Here is a 21,676-nt window from a genome sequence, read left to right as displayed (position 1 = left end):
CCAATTTTGTTGGAACCGCGGTTATTTCGACACTGAGGGGCAGATTGGCCGGCGCTGGGGCCGAACCGCGATGTGGCGCCGCAAATCCGTTTGGCGCTTACGGCGCGTACGTGTAGGCTCTTCCACGAAGGCACATGTAACTAGCAGATCCCGCCAACGTTGTTAGTGCCAGTGTGTCACCGGCTCAAGAGGCACAGAGCCCAGTCCGCTCGGTGCTGTCTGCTGCAGCACCTAACATGTCCACGACATGTTGAGGGTCTCTCGGGTGCCCGCTGCAAATTGTTCGCGGCGACAAGACAAGAGGGCACAGTTGCGCGTTACACACGCGCAACGTTGGCTTTGAAAAGTAAGGTGTACGCGCGATATGATTGACATGCGTTGGTGTAGAGTCACTCCGAACCTTGACGTTCGAATCTTTGTGAGAGTTCTTCGCACTTTAGTGCAGTGCACTACCACGCTGGTTCTCTCAAGCCGTGATCCAAGTTAGAGTTTGTAAACCTCCGCGCTGAGCCCTTCGGTTCGACGTGTGAGTCCAATCACGAGGACAGTTAAGCGTTTCGCTCGGCTCACGCCGTATAGGATAGTATGTCCTCGGAGTTTGATGTGGAAACGACCAAGGACTCAGCTCAATTTAGTCGCGTAGAAGCTTGGGCGACTGCCGCTGCTACACTTTTAACCGCTACCGCTATCGACACCGTAGTCAATGTACACGGTCTTCTTGAAGCTGTGGTCTTTGATGCTGCTGCCTAGTCGAGGCTCCGCTCTCCTGCCCGCAAAACTTGTATGCGAGTTACCTATCTTCAGGTAAACAGCATTTTCGAACACCGGGACAAAAACGGATCGAAAAGTCACATACAAATTATTCAGTCTCTGCCTAGATCAATACTACGCAGTGTAGAAAGCAGAGCTCTCATCACCAATGCCACCGCGCAGTTATGGTGGGCAGCCTCACAGATTTGGTGTTGCTTTCTCCTCGCGGTAGGGGGCACCAGTGATGCAATTGGCAGCAGAGGAGGCAACTTCAACATAACGGACGACTTCAACTTGAGGGGGCACCCACGCGGCACCACTCGATGCCGAAGAACGCGGACGCATCGAAGTCCGGGTCTTCCACGTTCACGTCGTCCAGTCTGCCCATGACTCGGCGATACTTGAGCACTTTGCGCGCCACCTGCGCGTTGGTGGTCATCGCCTCCGGGTCCTTTTGGACGACGTTGAGCAGACGCTGCACGTTCCCGCATACTCGAGCTTTGGTAGCTTCGTCCTCGTAAAAGAGCCGAACGCGAGTGGGTGAGACGACAGCAGGTCGTGATCTGGTCGTGTTAGGCCTCCGAGGGCTGTCGCAGTCATCGTCGGAGTCGTCGGTGCCAGCAGCTCCATTCCAGGAGCCTCTCCGACGACGAGAGTCTCCCTGGCGACAGGTTACGCTCAGGGTACGGTGGGTGTCGCCACTAGGCTTCCACCCACACGTCAAGCGGTAAGTGACCGGGCGCACGGCACCAGTCGCAACAGAAGCCAGGTTCTCCATGTTGCTTCGTGTACGACGACGCGTGTCTGCGCAGTGGCTGGCAAAAGACCGAATGGGTCATGCTGTCGGAGCTCATCCGCCATGCTGAGAAGCGACCCCACGACTGCGACGGATCCCAGGAAGTGCAAAGGACGCGCGTTACGTGACGGAGAAATTCCTGGAAGACACTTCATGCGAGTCTTGCGTGGAGATGAAGGCCACTGGGCTGAATGCTGGCGGACTTGCGCGGAGGCCAAGTTCAAGCGTTGCAAATGAGGCGGCGGAAGAGATGCTGAGTGCTGCGTTGCCGCGGACCAACGCTCGGTCAAAACGTCCCGGAGCAGCGTCTCGAGCGTCGCAGCAACGGAGCTGGAAGACGGCACAGCGCGAAATGCATGAGACAGCGAGGTCGTTACCCCAGCAAGAAGCGGCCAGCAGTTACCGGGCTGAATGCTCCGGCTGCGGCTTCAGCATTGCAGCACGCACCGCAGTGGAGGATGGTAGCCATCGCACAAATTTCATCTTCGTGCGGCTGCATTCGGTCGTTAGACGAGCCCTAGCTAGCGCTGAGTGCTACGATCGAAAGTGCAGCCTCCAAGCAAACGGAGCTGTCGTCGACCATAGAGAATCTCTTGCGGTCGGCGCTGGCCAAAATTGCCAGTCAACGCAGGACGCGCCACATGCCCCTCAAAACGCTTTTCGCGACGTTTGGATCTCCATTTCCTGCGATGAGGTGGTGTGAGCTTCTCGCACTGCATGCGCTCGCTTTGCTCCAGTACGTTGGGGCCTGCCCGACGGAGTGCCACTGCATTGGCCAAGCTCGAGTGTCCGTCTACTGCGACTTTCGTGGCCTTGAGGTGAGCTCAAGTACAGCTGGCTGACCCCATGGGAAGCTCGCACTGTAGGCCTGGCCAATATGCTGACGCCTTGATTGCAGGAAGTGCCGATCAACATCCCCGTAACCACTGCGCACTTGTACGATGTTAAACGGGCTGCAGTGCGCTGGACGGAATGCCTCATCTCATTTGTTACTGGCGTGGCAGGGATCTGTCAGGGAACAAGTTCGCAAGTGTCGTGCCGCAAATGTTTCTCGGCTACGTGAACGACAGCGAGGGCGTGTTCACGCAGCAGACAGCCCCACTGACGCAACTCAAAAGCTTGTGAGTCGCAACAAGAACGCCGCTCTTCTCACTGACTCACGGTGGTATTCCTCTATTTGCTGGTAGACACCTTGACCTCAATCCTCTGGTTGTCGTGAACGAGCACGCGTTCAAGACGACCCCGTCACTGGAGCTCATGTACGCTGGTGTGTGTGTTCGAACGCTATCTTAGCATTTGCTAACTACAACTTTCAGCTATTTGCCCTTCGACGTCAAGATCCAGCGCCAAGCTTTTGCCGAAATGAAGACGGACAAAATGACATTCGATGGTTATGACCGAGTTGGGAACCATCCGCTAGAAGATCCTCACTTCGTTGCTTTCACTCGATCTGCAGCGTAGCAGTGAGGCAACAACTGCAAAAAGCTTCGTCACTTGTTCACCGTTCATACTCTCTTACTACTGTAGTTAGTGCTCTTCCTAAGTACTTCTTCAAAAAAATAAAATATCGCCGTCGCCTTTTATACCAAACTAGTGCTACGTCCTCCTCATGGCGAAGAAATCTTGCTATACACCGCTCCTCCGTCAACTTCCCCCGCTCTTCCAAAACGCCTTCCAACTGCCTTCCTCCGCCAGTCCGACGCCCGCCAAAACTTAAATCCACTCACTCTTGGGCATATTGGCGCTTCCTTTCTTCACGCCAAGCAGAAGCGGCTTGGGAGACGGCTCTACGTCCGGTTGCCGGGTGGTCGGGCGCAGCGCGTAGTCGAGCGTGTTGATGGCCTCGGCGTAGAGCTGCGTGGCTTGACTCATGCGTCGATTCACCTCCTCCGAGTACTCGTGTCGCTGGGTCTCGTGGGCCAAGATCTCGTCCTCTCGCTCCTGCTGCTCCTCGGCCGCGCTGCGACGACGCGACGAGGTGCTGGACCTCCTGGCCGACGAGCTGCGGGACCTCGCCGGGTCGCTGCTCAGGCTGCCGCGGAGGGCGTCGAGGTCCTCGGGGTCGTCGACCACGTGGAGTCCCTCCTCATCGTCAGAAGAAGAAAAACCTTTCTCTTCAAGGTCCTCGTCTTCTTCCTCCTCCTCAACTACTTGTCCGTCCATCCGCTTCTGAACTAGCTGCAGCGCCTCGGCCGACTGGCGCTTCATCTCCTGCAGCTGCTGGCGCAGGAAGCTGTGCTGTCGCATTGGCTTGGGGCGCCCCATCTCCTCTCGGCGCGCGGCGTTGGCCTGCTGCTGGTTGGTCACGGCGCTGAGCGTGCCCACGGGCCGCCGCCGCAGATTCTGCGCCACCTCCTCGTCGTGCTCACGCAGCAGCTTCTTGCCCTTGAACTTGCTGACGAACCACGAGCCGAGTTTGCTGTTGGCCTGCTGCTTCTGGCGCTTCACCTGCGTCTGCCACGAGCTGCCGGAGCTGCTCATTGCTGGCGCTTCAACCTGCGCTTTTTGCCGAGCCCTAATCGACCTGGGGCTGCCGGCGCGATTTTCCTTCTGAGCTCGGTCGACACTGCAAGAGAATTGGCGTTTTTGTGTAGCCGGTCTCTGGGTTTTATTGGGAAGTACGGTTGCTCGACGTGGGTTTTAGAAATTGGGCGATTGGTTTTAGACGTTAGGTGGAGGGATTTGACGATTTCACCCATGGATCCGGAAAAAGATACCTTTCTCGGTTGGGTAACGCCAAAGAAAATCCAAAGCGTCAAGACAATATTTGGGAGAAATGCGAGTTCAAGTGACGGTGTTGGTGCTGGTTATTGTTGGCGCCGCCCACGGGTGTGGAGAAGCCGGCCACGACGGACCATGAGCAGTCTCTGATGCCGAGCACTGCAATGCAGGCTGCCGCAGAGGGAAGAACCCCAACTGCATGATGCGCAGGAATGTGCGCGCAAGGATCCACGGGGATGGAGGTCGCGGCGGCATGCGCCGTATAAACGGATCTGACAGGGAGGGGGCGAATCTCGCCGTCCGGTTGTGGAGTGAGCCCGATCCGATCGCCCTTGAAGCGCAGCCGGCAGCGCACTCTGGCTTGGCCGTTGTTCACGCCACTGCGTTGTTCCCACCTAAGTGGTCCCTGGGCGACACCTTGGCCCGTGCAATTGCAGCAATGTGCCTTGAAGTGCGTGTAGTGGAGCAAACACTTCCTTAACTGTAACACTGTAACTGATCTTGCGAAAAAGTGAAGGTTGAGGATATTGTCGCACGCTTTGTAGTCGCGTCGCGGCAAATGGCTTCACGTTTCCTCGACCAGGACAAGTGCGGCCACGTCATGGCCGCGGGGCAGATGCTGACACGAAGCCGTGCGACTCGTGTCTATGAAGTTGCTCTATCTTCGCAGTTGCCTTTGGTGGAGTATCTACAAGGGCGCCGATGCCTACTTGGTATGCTTGGGCGGCAATTGTTGCAACCACGACGGCACGCTGGGTTCAACGTGAGCACCCGGTGAACGAGTGCAACTTGCTGCGTAAAGAACTCCGAAGCTGGGTTGACGAAGGATCTCGAAAAGTCCAAACTCGTGGCCCCAGAACTCCCGTCGGGAGCAGCTTGAAATCCTGGATCTCGCTCCAGCTGGCGGAAGAACGTGAGCCGCGTGTTGGCGCGGTTGAGTCCCTGCAGGTGCAGCGTGCGAGACGATGCCAAGCGGCTCATCGTGTGCAGCTAGGGGTCGTACAGCTCACCCAGATACGCCACGTCGGTGCCCAGGATGATGTGGCTTCAAGCTCATCGTTGCTATCGCTCGTTGCGGTGATTGACTCGAGCAACCTCGTCTCCTGCTCCACCGAACCCCAGGTCAGCTCAGCTGAACTCGACGACGTACTACGCTGCAGTGCCGCCGCGATGCGCTTTACATTGCGCTGCAAACAGTGGAGGTGCGCCGTAGATCCGTGAGGAACACGTGCAACGGCTTGAAGCAGGCGGCGATCATGAGGCCAACGAATCCCGTGCCGCTGCCCAGCTCCACCTTGCGCGCACCATCAAAATTCGAGCGGTAATGCTCGCTCAAGGTGCGCTGCGAGCAGCTCGCCGCTGGTCCACACCGAGCCACCGATGCAGTCGCACTCGAACTCCAGCAGCACCTCACGCTGCGAGGCGTCGTCGACTCGTACGTGCAATGGGACGATGTGTGTCGCAAGCTCTTCCTGTTCCTGTTCCTGTTCCTGGTCTCCGTTGTCTCTGCACCTGTTGTCATCGGCGCGAGGTTCTACCTGTTCCTGTTGCTGCTGTTGTGCCATGGCGGTATCACTGCGCGGAGCGACCCCTATTGCTGCTACTGAGTCGACACCAGCCTGTTATACACCTGTGTGCTTGTTGCTGGAGCTCCGCTCGATTTCTGACGCAGACGTCTAACGCGGCGCGCGTCCAGCAGAGAGCAGCAATTCGACTGGACGGTTACGTCGAATGTACCGGTTTCCTGGTACAATACTGTAGCCATGTAGTCTATCAATAGTTGAAGTTCCTTGGACTTGCACCCCTTCATGTGCTTTGGTTGCTGCCTGGGCTAACAGTGGACAAGATGGAAGAGGAAGCAACGCCGGTCACTGGAGATGAGTTTGAAGCGGGCGATACGAGCGATGATGTATCGCCAGCCCCACAGATTGACCCTGCCAGCGACGTGAACGAGCGGGTGAAGTCGGTGAAGTCGGTGAAGGCGTCCCCTGCCCCAACGCCTTCTCCAGCTCCGTCGAGGCGAGTTACTGAGCTGGAGCAGCTGGAGGAAACACACTTCATCGAAAACCAGAAGGAGCTAGTGGCGCTGCAGAGGCTCGACGACAAGTGCGCACAACTGCAGCAGGACGGAAGGTACACGGAAGCGCTGGAGTGTATGGAGAAAGGACTCGTGCTCAGGCAGCACTTCTTTGGAGCCGACAGCAACGAGGTCTGGGCATCCTGTCGGACAGTGGGGGAAATGTGCAACCTCCTGGCGATGACGTATCTTCAGCAGGAAGAGTTCCGCGTGGTGCTTGAGCTGCTCAAGAAGGCGGAGATCCTCACCGAACGACACCCAGCAGGACGAGCCGTCACACTCAACAACTTGGCGTGCTATTACCGGCGACAGGGCAACCTCCACAAAGCACTGACGTATTTGACTGAAGCGCTCAAGATCGAGGCACGGCTCGACAATCTACCCAACAAGGCAGACACACACCTCAATATGTGCGCTGTGCTCTCGCAGCTCGGCAAGCATCAAAGCGCATTGGGTCACGCGCAATCGGCTCTAATTTTCCTGCATGAAGAGTTGCAACTGGGTCGAGCTGGTAATGGCGGATCAAGTCCAAGTCGCAAAGGTTTCGGAGGAAAAAGCGGAGACGGAGTCGACCCAAACATCAAATTGGATCGTGTAGCAGTACTGGGCATCGCATACCACAACGTGGGGGTTGAGCAGGAGTTTCTCAAGTGTTGGGACCTCAGTCTACAGTCCTACAGGAAAGGGATGCAGATTACATCCACGTACCTCGGCGAGACGCACGGGATTGTGATAACGCTGCAAAACTCACTACTGAGCGCAAAACGCACCATGGCCAGCAAGATTCGCACCGCTGGAACTCGCGGGGACGGCATCTCACTCCCCAGTATAAACAGCTCTCGGAGTAGCAGCAAGTCTACCGGCATTAAATCGCTTGTAAGTAGCAAGGCGAAGGCGAAAAAGGTGATCCGAGCAAAAGAGGAGTCCCCCACAAAACTCCCGCTGGCCTATAGCAACAACGGCAGCAGTACCAATCGCCTGTAGACAAATTAGACTTCCAATTCACAAAATGCCTCTCCACACACGGTGCACTCTTCTATAGGCTGACTACTAACGCTTTCTCGAGGCGGCCGACCAACGCGTTCATAGAGCGTCGCATACTGTTCGAGTGCTTTGTGTGTGGAAAAGCGCTCTTCGACAGTATGGCGGGCGCGTCTCCCGAGACGTAGGCGTAGTTCCTTATCGTTGGCAAGAGCAAGGATTGCGTCTGCAAATTTCTCGGCTGTAGCGGTCGTGACCGAGACACAATTCACGCCATCTTCGAGGAATTCACTCGTTCCGCCCGATATGAAGCCCACAACAGGCAACCCGACGCTCATAGCTTCCAGCACTGCAAGTCCCAGCGTCTCCGTGAACATTGGGCTGGCAAACACGTGCATTGCTCGAAGCTGACGCACTAGAGCTGGTTCGTCGTTGTAGATCCCATCCACAAACTCGACGCTGGTCCCGAGCAAACCCCATTCAAGAGCAACAAGCCGTAGCTGCGCTTTTTGTGGGCCGTCTCCGACAATTCGTAGCCGGCAGTGAGAGCAGACAGGAGACAGAATCTTCATAGCGGCCAGCAGAATCCCTAGCGATTTCTCCGACGACAGTCGTCCCACGTATCCGATGACAACGTTGCCATCCTCAGCAAGCGGCGTTGCTGAAGGTGCAAACTGCTTTGTATCAATGCCAGTAGACAACACAAATTTGTGGCGAGCGCGGACATTCGTCGCTACGGAGTAGTGATCCTTGGCAAAGTGTGACGGCGATAGCAGCACATCCACATCGACACGCGTTGGGTGGAGGTTGGCGAGCTCCATGATCACTGCCCGAGCTCCAGCAAGGCGGGCTGCAAGAACGAGCAGTTGGTCCGACAGGCTGCGCGAATTGGAAAATATGACGAGGCCATCTCCACACGGGAAACGCAGTGCGCTGACAAGGTCCGTCCATACTCGAGCAGCGTATCGCGGCCGGAGTTGGAGTAGAGCTGCTTGGTCCAGCGCCGAGACTTGTCGGGAATCGTGTCTTGCCAGCGGAAATTGGCGGTAGAAGCTGGCGAGCAGAGCCTCGATCACCCCGTCTCGTGACGTTTCCTCGTCTGCGAGTTCTTGTCGAGGAATCTACGAGCACAATCCACCAGTGAGACTTTCTCTTCTAGCTGCATCCTACCTGACAAGACGAGAACTCACCTCCAGCGGAAGTCCCTCGAGACTCACGTTCAATCGACGCAGAGCCCTCGTCAGGGGAGCGTCCGCCACAACTTTCTCGAAGGTTTTCACCACAAACTGCAGCTCGACTCTGCTCTCACTGCTCCTTGCGCCGAGCCCCTCCATGACCTGCAGCCACATTCGCCTCTGTCCATCAAACGCACTCGCAGTGGACGACACGTAGCACACCGGCAGGATGTCCCCCGCATTCGAGGAGTGGCCGCTCTGCAAAACCCTGGGGTTCACGAGCACAATCGGCCTCTTGTCACTCTCCTGCAGCGTGAAGCTCCACGCCGAGCGCTCGTCCGACACGTCCGCCACAACGTCCACATGCAGCGTCGCCTCTGCTACTGCAGCGGCACTTTCGTTCCACGCCCGCAGCTGCAGCTTCCAGAAGTGCGAGCCCGGGTCGACGCCCCCAAGCACCAACGAGTTGGCGTCCGACGTGTGTCGGTAGCCGCCGTCCGACACACTGTCCCCCGTCACCAAGAGGAACCCGTCTCGAGGGACGCGGAAGTCGCGCGTCTGGAAGTGCACGGGCAGACTCGGCAGCAGTCCGTCCAGAGCGGAGACCTGCCACCTCGAATGCTGCGCCGGGAAAGTGACGACCAACGTGGGCGTCTGCAGTGATGCAGCAACGACAGGGCCGACCCCAACGGACTGAAGCCCAACCACCAGCATCAACAGCTGCAGGTGCAAGTCCCGCATGGCGCTGCAGCTTGGCACACGACGTCTCCCGCTCGCGATCTTTGTATGCGATTCGGCAGTTTGGCAGCATGACGCAGCTGGACGTGGTCGTGTGCTCGACGTCGGGCAAGCCCGTGCTCCGCCACAAAGTGTCCACTTGCAAGGTCGGGCGTCCGCCTGAAGAGGACGACGCGGCCACCAGCTCCTTCGCGAGCTCCCTGCAAGGTCTCCTGTCCTTCGTGGCCTGCACTCAGCACGAAGAGCTGCTGGAGCTGGAGGCTGAGGGCTGTCGCGGCGTGTTCCGCAGCTCCGACAGCTTGACGTTCGCTGCCATTGAGCGGGGACACGTGGAGGACGATAGCGTCCGCCACAGTGAGACGTCCGCGTTCGCACCGGAATGTCTGCGGCACTTGCTGCACCTGCTGCAGAACCAGATCCTGTTCGTGCTGAGCGACCGCGGGCTCGACGTGCTGCGTCGACAGCCAGGGTACGACCTGCGAGAGCTCCTCAACGGCACGGAGCGAGTCACGAGGTCGTTGACGGAGCTCTGGGCCTCGACGCCCACGCTGCGGTTCCGGGACTGCGGAGTGCCGTTCGTGCGACTGCGGCCCGAGAGACGCCGCCAAGTCACGAGAGCGCTGGAGTTCGAGGCGCACAAGGAGAATGCGGCGGCGTCTGCGATGATCTGCGGGCTGCTGCTGGCCAAGGAGCAGGTGGTGGCTATCGCTCAGCCCGCCAAGAAGCAGTTCAGTATGCTCGTGGACGGTGGGGAGAGACTTAGGTGAAGGCGTCGGGTGTCGAGTCTTGTAGCTGACGTGAGACTTGTGTGTGGACCAAATGCAGACCTGCTGCTGCTCGTCAACTTCGTGTACCACACGCCGTCGCTGGCCAAGTCCGAGACGTGGACGCCAATTTGTCTGACCAACTTCAACGCTCGGTGCGAGAGCGCGCGTTTAGCTGTCAAACGCTCGAGTCCGACTAACTGGTTTTGTGTATTTCGTGCAGAGGGTTCCTGTACGCGTACGTGGTCTTCTTGACGAGCGACGTGTGTCTGCTGCTGCTGAGCAGTCAGCAGTCCCCGGAGCAGTTCCCGCACTTTCAGGCCACGAAGGTGTTCGTGGCGCAGCGACTCGAGGAGATCGGCGCTATGGAGGATATCAGCGCCTCGATCAAGAACCACGCGGCATGGCAGCCTCATGGAGACCTACCGTTGCTGCACCACTTCATCTACAAGAACGAGCTCACGGGTGAATGTGCCAGGCCCGAGCTGGTCTTCCCGTTCGACGAGGAGGACTTTGGCACTCGCGTGCAGCTGCTGAACCAGTACGCCAAGCTGCAGCACCTCATGTTCCCCGCCCCAGCCGAAGCTGAAAGTCGCGAGAGCCAAGTGCTGGGCAAGCGGCTTTCAACGTTGCAAGAAGCTACTGCAGCGCGTATGGCGTACGAACGCAGCGACTCGGGCCTCTTCGTGGGCATGTGCAGTGCAGACTATCGACTGTACGTGTGGTTCGACTCGCTCGCCACCATTTCCGATGCTCGCGAGCAAATGCAAGTGCTGCTGGACCGACTCCGGCACGACGAAGAGCTCATGTCGGTCGCGCTCTTCCTTTCCGGCGGGGGCTTTCCCTCAGTCAGCTCGCTGGGGATGTGGCCCTGAAGTGGCAGAGGTAAATCCAGACTTCTCGTGGATTCAAAGTCTCTGGTGGTCGAGACAACAACTGCATGAGCACGAAGCAATATATCACTTGGATTTTTTCACTTTCGAGCTCGTGCGATAACGTTCGTGCCAGACCATGTTGCACATTCATTCCGGCCATTGGAATGCCGACCGGCATCAACACGAGCGTTTACTCCTGAGAGGCGACAACAAGTAACGTTGACGCCGGGGGAACGACTGAGGCTTGAAGCGAGCCACAATTCGTTTTCCAGTTTACCTCCAAGGTCCACCTCCACGCGACCTGCATTCCAGCATCATGATGCCATCGATGTCCTCTGACCAGTACGAAGTCATGTACACGATGCGAGCTGAGTTCGCCAAGAAGGAGGGTCACCGTCCTGAATGCTATGGTCCGCCTCGTGGCCCGTGGGGCTTTCCTCCCCGAGGTGTCGGCCGAGCGCCGTGGATGTGAGTGCATAGTTCTCAATCTGTTCGAACGTCTTGCTGATGGCTCACTAATTGTTGGTTTTGTGCGAGTAGGAAGGACATTTCGCCGGCTGAGAGAGACGTGTTCGTCAAGTGCCGACAGAAAGGAACACGCCGTGCAGCTTTTGGTGGACTATTGGGAGCGACAGCGATGGCTGGCGTCTGGAACGCGGCTGCGCTAGGAACTCCCTTGGGCGTCGTCGGAGTGCTCGGTAGTTCTTCACGTCGTTCTCTTCGTGTGCTTCAAGCGAGCACTAACCACTTGCGATGTCGATGCGTTGCTCTTGATTTCTGTAGTCGGTGGCGCAATTGGCGCTAGAACATCGATGAAGATGAGTGACATCCGCCGCGAGTTGCTCACCGAGCTGCTTCAACTCCCAAGCGACAAAGCTCCGCACGCTGCTCAGGCGAGAGAAATGTACGTGACGCTCCTTCGTTCACAACTGCAACTTACGCTGCACTGATTTGATCTCTGACGGTGTTGTGGACACTTGCACTCTCCGATCTTCAGTCTCCAAACAAAACTGGTCCACAACTCTTACGCGCAGGAGCTGCTTAAAGGTGCAGGTCTTCCAACGTACGTACCCCGTCAATCCGCCAACCCCCAACAGCTCGACAGCAGCCCTAACCTTCCTCTAGTGATTCAAACAAGGACATGTAACCCTCCCACGAGAGCCCCAAAGCGCAGTGCACCAGTAGTTGATCGCGACCCATAAAATGAAAAAAAAAAAGCATCTTGACCCCATAACCGAAACCCATCAGCCCCGTCACTTCTTCACGAGTCCTTCCTCCGTCAACCTCTTGGTGATCTGTTTCTCCACGTACGCAAAGAGCTCGGGGACGTGATCCGGCAGCTGGCAGGACACGAAGCACTGGCGTCCTGTGCGCCGCGCTAGACGCTGCGCGATCTGCTGCTCCTCCATCTCGGGGGCCCCCACGATGGACGTGATGAGCGGCATGGGGCTGTAGCGCGTGGCGATGGCTGTCGATAGCGACCTGCACGTACAACATTATAATAAATAATCAGTAAATATTATAGCATGCTACAATTTCTGGGCTGGTCCGCACCCGAGTCGCGGCTTGTCGGCGCCTGAGCCCATCCACACGAAAATGCAGTTGCTCAGTAGCCAGATCTGCACCACGTAGCTCTGATCCAGCAGCGCGCCGGGCAGGTCGATGATGCGCAGGCCCTGAGCTGTCCACATACGTTAGTAAATCCCCCTTCATACTCACAGGGTGAGGCTCACTTACTCGCCATTACGTTTTTATTTAACAGCTCTATAAATAGATACATTTAACATTTTAGAAATTCCGTCTCTGATTGGCGGGAAAGATGGTTACACCCGTAACCGGATTACGCGGGTAGAGCTCAACGTTCCATACATCCAGTTCTTATTTTAGTACCTCAACAAGCCTCGGTCTCCGCGGCGCCCATGGCGTCCTCCGCGCGCCAGCAGTCGGAGATCAGCATCAGCAGCGACGCCAACTCGCCGCCTGCATCATCCTCCTCACCTTCTGCGGCTTCCGAGCAGGTTTCCGTCGCCTCGAGCGTCTTCCAGGCGCTGCGCTCGCCATTTTCAGTCAATGGGCGACGACGAAGAGCGCTTCCGAGCCCCGTATCAAGCGAGAGCGAAGCCCCGCGGCTGTCTAGCTACGAAGTACCGCTCATGGACATAGTCCAGACGCCGCTAAGCCAGCGCCAGCCCTCAGCCAGCTCTGCTGGACGAACCCACGGGTCCAGACACTCGGAGACCAATTCAGAGTTGCATCAGAGCCAGTGGCACAGACGAGCGGCACCCTCCGCGGTCTCAGCACACTCATCCAGGCCGTCCAATAGCTCCATGACGCAGCAACAATCAGGAGCTCCAGTATCGTGCAATTTAGACATTGCAGAGATGGGGGAAACTCCGTGTGCTGCTATGGGGAGCTCAGCGCTGCCGTCGTGCAATTATTACGTGGATGGCAGCGGCCAGTTGAGGATCAGGAAGTTGTGGTGGTGTTATATGAGGATGCGACGCGTGCTTTGGTGTCTATTCCCATGGCTGAAGAGAGACAGCAACACGTACTTGTGTGCGCGAATGGTGGCCAACTCGACGCTCATTGTGGTGGTGTATCTCGTGCGGGAGCTGGCGAATCATGTCGTCGTTCCGGCCATTTTGAAACATAAGGATGAAGGCGCCGGAGAGGACGCGGAAAAGCACTGCCACGCACACTCGCTCGATTTTCTGGACATGTACGCATACTCGCTGGTGGCGAATGTGCTGCTGTGTCTCCCGGCGCTGAATTTTAAGGCCTGCAGACTATACCGCCGTGCTCGCAGGGATTATTCAACTGTAAGTTCGACATCTTCTAGCAGCAGGGAGCCAACTGCTGTTGTCGCCCCGGCATCTACAGTCGCAGATATCACCAAGGAGCAGCAGCGATTCGAGAAGACGTATCTATTCACGCTTTGTGAAATTATCGTGGTGCTGGAAATCCCGTTCCTGATCTACACGCTGGTAGTTATCTTCGTGCCATCGGATTCTGGAAGCATATCCGAGATGTTTTCAGCCTGCGACCGTCAACTTGCGACGGGGTATTTCCTGATGTTCCTGGTTGTCCAGGCTATCGCTGTGTTTGCTTATTTATTGAGGTGGCGGCAAATACTTATTTTCCACCGACTTCATCAACACTTTCTTTTCCAGCGCGGCTACGTACCAGGCCATTCACGCTTCGACTATGTGGAACGTTCATTCGCCACGCCACTCTATGCTTGGCTACCCGCACCTGTATGGGCATGTTGGCGGCGTTGTAAACGACTGCGTGGCACGTCACGAAGTAACGGATACAGTGGCACGCAAGATGGAGGGGCTTCTGTACCTGCAGGGAGCAGTAACACTCAGGTGCATTACGTCAAGGTGGCACTTTACAGTGCGGCAAAACGTGGGGACGTCGAACATGTCCGATCGCTGCTGGAGACTGCTGTGAGCATATCTGGTCCAGATTTTGCCATCGAATGGTACGAGCCACGTGTGTGGACGCTGAGTGGGCTAGTGCTACTCGCTCGTGGGCAACGCAATCCACTTCACGTCGCAGTGGCTTTCGATCAGATCGAGGTCGTTCGGGAACTGCTTGCTAATGGCCACTTCGATGTCCAACAACTCGACAAGATTGAGCTGTTGCGGCTTGATCTTGCGTGGCTATACCGGCTCATGTTCCGGTTGCTATTCTTCGTGGTTCGTCGATCCAGCGCAGGCGTTGTGGCCAATGCGTCCGCGGGTGGCGGCGCAGGTAATGGAGGCGCTGCGCCTGGTCTAGCCAGTGCTTCCCATCCGTTTGGACCTGTCGGATTGCTACATGCGACGCTATTGACACCTCTCCACGTGGCTGTGACGTTAGGTCATGCAGAGCTAACATTGCTGCTACTGCGTTACGGTGCTAAACCCGATGCGTCAGCGTTATCGACTCACCCACGTTTTGCCACTCCGCCGCTGTATTGGGCAGTGGACAAGGAGTGCACGCGGCTGTTACTGGATGCCGGTGGCAACCCCCTAGCTCTACCTGGAGAGGCTAGCGGTTTGCTTCTTACTGCATTCGAAGTTGCACGAATCGCAGGCAATGCTGCTGTTGCACGTCAGATGGAGAAGTACGGTGGAGATGTGGTATTGACTCCACTTCACGATGCTTGTGCTGGCGGACGTCGGCACGAGGTGGCTTTCTTACTCGAACATGGTGCAGATCCGGACACCCTTGGTGAACAAGTCGTCGGATGTTTTCGACGCACTCCACTGCATTGGGCCGCAATGCGGGGGCACGCGCGGATTATACATCTTTTAGTTCGATATGGAGCGAACGTAGACGCGAGGGACGTCTTTGGACGAACACCGTTGGCATGGGCGTGTGTTCTAAATCGTACACGTGCAGTCGACGCGCTACTAGAAAGTGGTGCCGATGTCAACGTGCGTGACGCGCAAGGAGATCCATTGCTCTGCATCTGCGCTGCTGGAGCGTGTGCTTCTATCAAAAGAGGTGCTAAGACTTCAGCAGGAAAACTGGACAAACTTGGCGATGATCACATCCAGGATGATGAATTTGACGATGGTGGCAATGAGGATGGCGAAGTCGGCGTGATGCTTAGCGGCCGAAGGTCTTTAGCACGCGGCTTGGATCCGCGCATCTTCCAGCTGCTGCTTGACCATGGTGTGGATCTGCTTGCTACGCGTACGAGCAACGGCGATTCAGCTCTTCACGTGGCGCTACGTCGTCGCAATCAAACCGCAGCCGTGCTGTTCGTCCGTGCAGGCTTAAGCCTGACGGCGGTAAACTTACTTGGCCAACGGGCCATCGACTGCGCACGCTCACCTGCACTGCGTTTTGCTGTCAAAAAGGAGGCAGGCCAACGCGATGTCATGATCAGCTACAGCCATGCTCACGCTCCATTGGCACGCAAGCTTCGAGACTCATTGGAACGCCATCGGGTTACAACTTGGATTGACTCAATGGGGCCAACAGGTATCACCGGTGGTTCCGTGTGGCGTCAGGAGATCGCTCGGGGTATCCAAAGCAGTGCACTCGTGCTTGCCGTATTGACGAAGGACTACCCACAGTCGCAGTGGTGCATGAAAGAGCTGGCTTTTGCCAAGATGCAGAATATCCCAGTCGTAGCCATCCAGTGTGAAGACATGGAAATATCTGAAGAGCTGCAGGTGTACTTGTGGACCCGCCAAGTGATTGACTTCCGTCCAGCCGTGAAGCATAACTACGCTAGTGTGCCGGCTACTTTTCCCACGGCAGATGAAGATAACGAGGAGGGAGAGCGTCCGCGAATGGCTAGCAATAGTTCGCACACTATGGAGGAGACAGATTCTCGCGAAGGTGAATCAGGCTTCCAGAGTGAAGATGACACCACAAATGAGCTGACGAACATGCTGGGTAAGCGCGTCGCAAGTAATCTCGAGCTAGTGCCAAACTACAATGACGAAGTTTTCTGTCATTGCTTACGAATGCTTCTGGATGGCATCCAAGACCAAATTGAAGAACACCGAGCTCGACTGGCTCGGCGACAAGAGCAGCAGCAACAGCAAGTACAGCTTCCTGGCCATGAGGCCGATGATGGAACCGGTGGAGATGTGTCGCGCCACGGAAGTCGTCGCAACGATAGCGAAATCTATCCCGAGGACGAAAACAGAGCGATGTGTGGGAACCCTCCGGCCCCCGACAACACTATTGAGTGCGAAGGCGCCGACACTTCCAATGTGCAAATTAACTTCCCGGAGGGTCCTCTGAATGTGCCGCTGTTCCGTCCGCTGCGGAGGATCGACTCGCTGGCTTCATCGCTAGCCTTTACCTCTGCTACGGACTCGTTTGTGTTCATTGCCCATGGCGATTATCACCGTTCATTCTGCCTGCAACTGCAAAAATCCTTGCTGAAGCAAGGCATTCGCTGTGTCGTGGACCAAACCGTTCCGGAAGTGCAGTATGCGCACCTGCCGCACGACCCCGTGAATGCCGAGGCTCAGAGTGGGGGCTTTGGTGCTGATTTAGGAGGCACTGATCACCAAGTTGCGCGTCTACCAGTGCAAACTCGGCAACTCGCTGCCAAGGATGCTATCCTGGCCTGTTCCGCCGTGCTGGTGGTGTTATCGCCGCTATCAGCTAACTGCGATCTCCTTGCCGACCAGCTAGCCTTTGCGGAGGATCGCGGCAAATTGCTTATGCCCATTCTGCTGTCGCTACACAAAGTGGATCTGGCCAAGCGCTACACCTTTTCCCGCAGTATGGTGCACCATTTCAACGCTTCGTTGGGCTTTGAGCAGAGCTTGGAACAGCTCGCCAATTATCTACGGGCACAGCAACAGAACGAAGCTAGACAGCGCCGTCTTCAGCGACGTCAGCAGGAAGACCAGGGTGATCTTGGCTCAAGTTTGGGTGCGATGGCGGTCTTGTCTCCGATATCGTCGACTTCCTCATTCCAGTCACGACCGTCCTCTTTGGCGGCCTACACGGACGTTGTCGAGGTCCAATCGCCGTTCGATGAGGAGCTGCTGTCTACAGACCCATCGCTCCTGCTCCCCACGCTCCCCGTGAGAGCTTTCATGACTTCGCCTGCAGCGCTAAGCACCCCAAGAACGGGGAGTCGAGGAGGCTCAACCTCAAGCTTTGGCGGTCACGGCTGGAGCGACCCCGATATACTCGAAGCATCACGCCGTGATGATGTACAACTTTTTCAGCAAGACCACTTGCATCCTGGGAGTAATGATGGGTCACGTACCGCGTCAGGTGTCTCCATTGCCAGCAGGAGCAGAGAAAGCAGCCTGCGATTGACCGGGTCAGCGCGCCATCAGCATGGTAGCACCGAGGACATCGTGTGAGGGTAGACCCCCCTACAAAAATAATCAAAAGCACAACACCAACTGATAGAGGAATGCACAAATTGCGTCAACTGCAATGTACTAGAAAATGCAGCATCAATAAAGACGGCAGCAGACCCTGCAACGAACGATACGAGCAGCATTGCCTACCTTGTGCCTCTAAGCATGCTTAGGCTTCTTGCTTCTTGCATCCTGGAAAGTCGTCATGCCCTGGCCGCTGCCCACAACACCTACGCGACCCTGCACTGTATCTGGCGACGCGAACATGCTCGAGCCGCGCTTGGACAGCACACCACTGACACCTTTTTTCAATCCTTTCTTTTTGGCCTTGTGTTGGAAGGATTTCCAGTCGTGCTGCTTGATGTTGCGCTCGTTGTCAATGTTTTTGTGTCTGTTTAGGCTCTTGATAGCACGCATGCGTTTACGCTTGCGTTCCTTCTCCGCCTCGGTGTCAGTGGGCAAAATCTGCAGGTTCTCTGGGATCTTAATCGGTTTGTGAATCACAGCAGGCGCCATCTTCGTCGTTGCTGTAGCAGCAGCAGCATGTGTGGCATTGGCATCATCGGTATCCGTAGTGTGCGTCTGGGCAGTAGTGGGCTCTACCTCTGACAGCGGTGACGATGCCGCAGGTCTCAAATACTCATACGGCACTTCCTCCGAGTTGCCGTAGCTGTCGAACAGCACCTGGAAACCTAAATCCGTGGTCTTCGTGACCAAGCACGGGTACAGCTTCGAGTCCACGTAGTACTTGGCCTGGCATCTGAATCCTTCACTAACTAACTCCTTAGCCGGCAGCATAGCTGCTTCCTCTGTATCGACGTCAATGGCTCTCAGAGCGTTTGTCTTGAGCTCGGCAGAGGTGCCGAAGCCCAGGAACTTGATGTTGTAGCTGCCGTCGTTCGTCACTGAGTCCACATGCGCCGGGTACCACACTCCTTGCTGCAGTGCTTCAACCGACGACCCCGGAAGAAACTGCAACTCTGCTCAAACGCAAAACGCAACATTTGGTCAGCATTTCGTCCCAAAGAGCGACTTAATAGCTTCTTACCGAGCGTTGGCGCCTCCTGGTGCTTCTGCAGCTCTGAAACTTGGGTGGACGACGCGGCATTCACCTTGAGGTCGATCTGGAGAGGAAATAACAGCAAAACAAGACGAATTAGCTGCCAATTAGCGGGAGTTAAACGCTTCGCAGCGCCTACCGTCTCTTTGGTGAGCGTGATAACCTCCACGAGGTCCTTGGCGATGCTCAGGAACTCAGCGTTCGTCGGGTCGCTCTGCAGCAGCTCGTGGATGTTCTGCAGCTGCTCGGAGAACGTCACGAGGCGCGTCTCCAGCTCCTCGAGACTCGCATCCGTCGCCATGACTGCGCTGTATTGAAGAGTGACGGTCTCCTTGGTGTATCGTACACTCACCACACCAGTATTACACAAGTGCCACATTTCGATCCTTCCTCTCCAGCTCCAACCTCCCCTCGACTATGAAGAAGCTCGTGATCAAGCCGTACCGGCAGAACATGGGCATGGACCAGGCTCGTGCGCAGGAGATCTGGGCGTCGCTGCGCACGGCCATCTACGAGATCTTCTCGCACAACGCGAGTCTGCTGTCGTTCGAGGAGCTCTACCGCAACTCGTACAACCTGGTGCTGCACAAGCACGGGGACCTGCTCTACGGGGGCGTCGTGGGCGTCATCACGGAGCACCTGCAGAGCGTAGCCCAGCAGGTGGCTGCCGTCTCGGATGAGCTGCTGCTCGTGGCGCTCAACGACCAGTGGGCAGACCACCAGGTCGTCCTGACCATGGTCCGAGACATCCTTATGTACATGGACCGCACCTACGTCACTCAGAAGCGAAAGTTGCCCGTGTACGACAGCGGCCTTTACATCTTTCGAGACGTCATCGTGCGCCACGACAGCGTCCGCGACCGCCTGCGTGCGCGTCTACTGCTCAGCATCGAGCGCGAGCGACACGGAGAGCTCATCGACAGGGACCTCATCAAGAGCGTGCTCCGCATGCTCGTGGACCTCGGCGTGCACTCGAATGCCGTGTACGAGAGCGACTTTGAGAAGTTCTTCCTCGAGACTACACTCGACTTTTACCGCGCAGAGGCGCAGACCATGCTGGATGTGGCCACGTGTCCAGAGTACCTGGAGAAGGCCGAGCAGCGGCTGAACGAGGAGGGAGCGCGGGTGTTGCACTACTTAAACCCGTCCACAGAGCATAAACTCAAGACAATTGTGGAGACGCAGTTGATCAAGAACCAGGCCAAGGCGCTGGTGGAGATGGAACACTCTGGGTGTGTGGCGCTCTTCCGTGATGGCAAGACGCAGGCACTGCGCAGGATGTACTCGCTCTTCCGACGTGTACCGAGCACACTACCTGAAATCAGTGACGCGGTGCTGGGGTATATCAAGACAAACGGAGAGGAAACTGTCAAGACGCAGTGTAACCCCGATACTGCGTTGGATGCTGCACAGTTTGTGGAGAAATTGCTGGCGTTGCGTGAAAAGTTTGTGGGTTTCTTGTCAGACTGTTTTTTCGATGACCCGCAGTTCCACAAGTCCATCAAGCAGGGCTTTGAGGCCTTCATGAACACGAACACAGTCTGTGCTGGATACTTGGCCCACTACTTGGACGAGTTGCTGCGCTCGAAGAACCGGTTTGAAGAAGAGATGGATACTCGCGTGACGCAAGTCATCGCACTGTTCAGGTATTTGCAGGACAAGGATGTGTTTGAGGAATTCTACAAGGTTTTGCTCGCCAAGCGACTTCTTAACAGCCGTGGCACTTCGGACGAGGCTGAAAAGATTGTGATCTCGAAGCTCAAGGCCGAATGCGGCTACCAATTTACATCTAAGCTGGAGGGTATGTTCAAGGACATGAGTATCTCGAAGGACCTCATGGAGCTTTACCGAAAGTCGGGATACGAAACAAGGGGAAGCGGCTTTGGTATCGATATATCCGTCGCACCAATGCCTCTGTCTGTGCACGTGCTGACAAGCGGTTTTTGGCCTACGGAAATGGCTCCTATGTGTGCTCTCCCACTGGAGCTTGTTCAGTTGACGCAGACGTTCGAGGGTTTTTACTACGCACGGCACAACGGCCGCAAGCTGGCATGGATGGCAAACATGGGTACTGTTGACATGCGCGCTACGTTCTCTGCTGGCGTAGAGGACGGCAAGCGTCGTCACGAGCTAAACGTGTCGACCTACCAAGCTGTCATTTTGATGTTGTTCAATCAGAGTCCTGAGTGGCGTTTTAAAGAGCTCGTGGAGCGCACGCGTATTGATGTCAAGGACTTAAAGCGTCACTTAATTTCTCTCTGCACACCGAAGTACAAGATTTTGATCAAGAGTTCCAAGGGGAAGCGTATTGACGAAGAGGCAGACACGTTTATCGTGAATGATGCGTACAAGTCGAAGCTGCACCGCGTACGGATACCGCTAGTGTCACAGAAGGAGACGTCGCTGCTGCCGGCTGTGGCGTCCAGCTCGGGCAACCCGGCCGATGCGCTGCCGCCCACAGTCGCCGAGGACCGCAAACACCTTGTCGAGGCCGCGATCGTGCGTATTATGAAGACGCGCAAGCAGATGCAGCACAACCAACTCATCGCGGAGGTCACTCGCCAGATGGCAGGTCGCTTCACGCCGTCCCCGCAGCTCATTAAGCTGCGCATCGAGAGTCTCATCGAGCGCGAGTATCTCCAGCGCAGCACCACGGACCGACGAATGTACAACTATTTAGCTTGAGGCGCAGCGACAACCGACGTACAAGACAGCGAGAAGCAGCTACAACTACACCCGGCGACAAAATGGCAGCACCTTCGCCGAGACATCAGCTTTTTAGAGACGCGCGCAACAAATTGACGACATTTCTTATCGTGACATTCTATCATGATATTTTGTTGCGACATTCTCAAACCCCACTTCAATGACCGCTCTACATGTACCGGTATATACTGCCATGT

The 21,676-nt window shown here is 56.4% G+C and overlaps 12 protein-coding genes across 12 annotated transcripts; 6 read left to right on the top strand and 6 right to left on the bottom strand.

Annotated features, from left to right (window-relative positions):
- Positions 1–1,039: 1,039 nt before the first annotated feature.
- On the bottom strand, positions 1,040–1,528 carry KRP23_9274 (uncharacterized protein; the record flags this gene model as incomplete). The annotated part of the gene is made up of 1 exon (XM_067894810.1): positions 1,040–1,528. One exon carries the CDS (start codon positions 1,526–1,528, stop codon positions 1,040–1,042), a length of 489 nt encoding a protein of 162 aa, XP_067742451.1.
- Positions 1,529–2,235: 707 nt separating this feature from the next.
- Positions 2,236–3,007, top strand: KRP23_9273 (Leucine-rich repeat and immunoglobulin-like domain-containing nogo receptor-interacting protein 1-B; the record flags this gene model as incomplete). Its single annotated transcript, XM_067894809.1, has 5 exons — positions 2,236–2,364; positions 2,445–2,482; positions 2,551–2,667; positions 2,734–2,805; positions 2,863–3,007. The coding sequence occupies 5 exons, from the start codon at positions 2,236–2,238 to the stop codon at positions 3,005–3,007; spliced, it is 501 nt and encodes a 166-aa protein (XP_067742450.1).
- Positions 3,008–3,259: 252 nt separating this feature from the next.
- Positions 3,260–4,027, bottom strand: KRP23_9272 (uncharacterized protein; the record flags this gene model as incomplete). The annotated part of the gene is made up of 1 exon (XM_067894808.1): positions 3,260–4,027. The coding sequence occupies one exon, from the start codon at positions 4,025–4,027 to the stop codon at positions 3,260–3,262; it is 768 nt and encodes a 255-aa protein (XP_067742449.1).
- A 1,417-nt stretch (positions 4,028–5,444) lies between these two features.
- On the bottom strand, positions 5,445–5,832 carry KRP23_9271 (uncharacterized protein; the record flags this gene model as incomplete). The annotated part of the gene is made up of 2 exons (XM_067894807.1): positions 5,445–5,561; positions 5,638–5,832. 2 exons carry the CDS (start codon positions 5,830–5,832, stop codon positions 5,445–5,447), a joined length of 312 nt encoding a protein of 103 aa, XP_067742448.1.
- A 281-nt stretch (positions 5,833–6,113) lies between these two features.
- On the top strand, positions 6,114–7,328 carry KRP23_9270 (uncharacterized protein; the record flags this gene model as incomplete). Its single annotated transcript, XM_067894806.1, has 1 exon — positions 6,114–7,328. One exon carries the CDS (start codon positions 6,114–6,116, stop codon positions 7,326–7,328), a length of 1,215 nt encoding a protein of 404 aa, XP_067742447.1.
- Positions 7,329–7,333: 5 nt separating this feature from the next.
- On the bottom strand, positions 7,334–9,241 carry KRP23_9269 (Sulfoquinovosyl transferase SQD2; the record flags this gene model as incomplete). Its single annotated transcript, XM_067894804.1, has 2 exons — positions 7,334–8,446; positions 8,516–9,241. The coding sequence occupies 2 exons, from the start codon at positions 9,239–9,241 to the stop codon at positions 7,334–7,336; spliced, it is 1,839 nt and encodes a 612-aa protein (XP_067742446.1).
- Positions 9,242–9,309: 68 nt separating this feature from the next.
- Positions 9,310–10,877, top strand: KRP23_9268 (Vacuolar fusion protein MON1-like protein A; the record flags this gene model as incomplete). The annotated part of the gene is made up of 3 exons (XM_067894803.1): positions 9,310–9,985; positions 10,064–10,157; positions 10,226–10,877. 3 exons carry the CDS (start codon positions 9,310–9,312, stop codon positions 10,875–10,877), a joined length of 1,422 nt encoding a protein of 473 aa, XP_067742445.1.
- Positions 10,878–11,193: 316 nt separating this feature from the next.
- On the top strand, positions 11,194–11,827 carry KRP23_9267 (uncharacterized protein; the record flags this gene model as incomplete). The annotated part of the gene is made up of 3 exons (XM_067894802.1): positions 11,194–11,345; positions 11,418–11,575; positions 11,661–11,827. 3 exons carry the CDS (start codon positions 11,194–11,196, stop codon positions 11,825–11,827), a joined length of 477 nt encoding a protein of 158 aa, XP_067742444.1.
- A 303-nt stretch (positions 11,828–12,130) lies between these two features.
- On the bottom strand, positions 12,131–12,621 carry KRP23_9266 (Proteasome assembly chaperone 4; the record flags this gene model as incomplete). Its single annotated transcript, XM_067894801.1, has 3 exons — positions 12,131–12,359; positions 12,432–12,558; positions 12,615–12,621. The coding sequence occupies 3 exons, from the start codon at positions 12,619–12,621 to the stop codon at positions 12,131–12,133; spliced, it is 363 nt and encodes a 120-aa protein (XP_067742443.1).
- Positions 12,622–12,796: 175 nt separating this feature from the next.
- KRP23_9265 (uncharacterized protein) lies at positions 12,797–15,011 on the top strand (the record flags this gene model as incomplete). The annotated part of the gene is made up of 2 exons (XM_067894800.1): positions 12,797–13,995; positions 14,981–15,011. The coding sequence occupies 2 exons, from the start codon at positions 12,797–12,799 to the stop codon at positions 15,009–15,011; spliced, it is 1,230 nt and encodes a 409-aa protein (XP_067742442.1).
- Positions 15,012–17,872: 2,861 nt separating this feature from the next.
- KRP23_9264 (uncharacterized protein) lies at positions 17,873–19,074 on the bottom strand (the record flags this gene model as incomplete). Its single annotated transcript, XM_067894799.1, has 3 exons — positions 17,873–18,693; positions 18,762–18,837; positions 18,913–19,074. 3 exons carry the CDS (start codon positions 19,072–19,074, stop codon positions 17,873–17,875), a joined length of 1,059 nt encoding a protein of 352 aa, XP_067742441.1.
- A 116-nt stretch (positions 19,075–19,190) lies between these two features.
- KRP23_9263 (Cullin-3) lies at positions 19,191–21,458 on the top strand (the record flags this gene model as incomplete). Its single annotated transcript, XM_067894798.1, has 1 exon — positions 19,191–21,458. One exon carries the CDS (start codon positions 19,191–19,193, stop codon positions 21,456–21,458), a length of 2,268 nt encoding a protein of 755 aa, XP_067742440.1.
- Between the last annotated feature and the right edge of the window lie 218 nt (positions 21,459–21,676).

Source organism: Phytophthora ramorum (assembly GCF_020800215.1).
Source record: "Phytophthora ramorum isolate Pr-102 chromosome Unknown Phyram_PR-102_s0008, whole genome shotgun sequence".
NCBI classification, from domain to species: Eukaryota; Oomycota; class Peronosporomycetes; order Peronosporales; family Peronosporaceae; genus Phytophthora; species Phytophthora ramorum.
The sequence above is the reverse complement of the archived record's forward strand: the minus strand, read 5'-3'. Positions and strand labels throughout refer to the sequence as shown.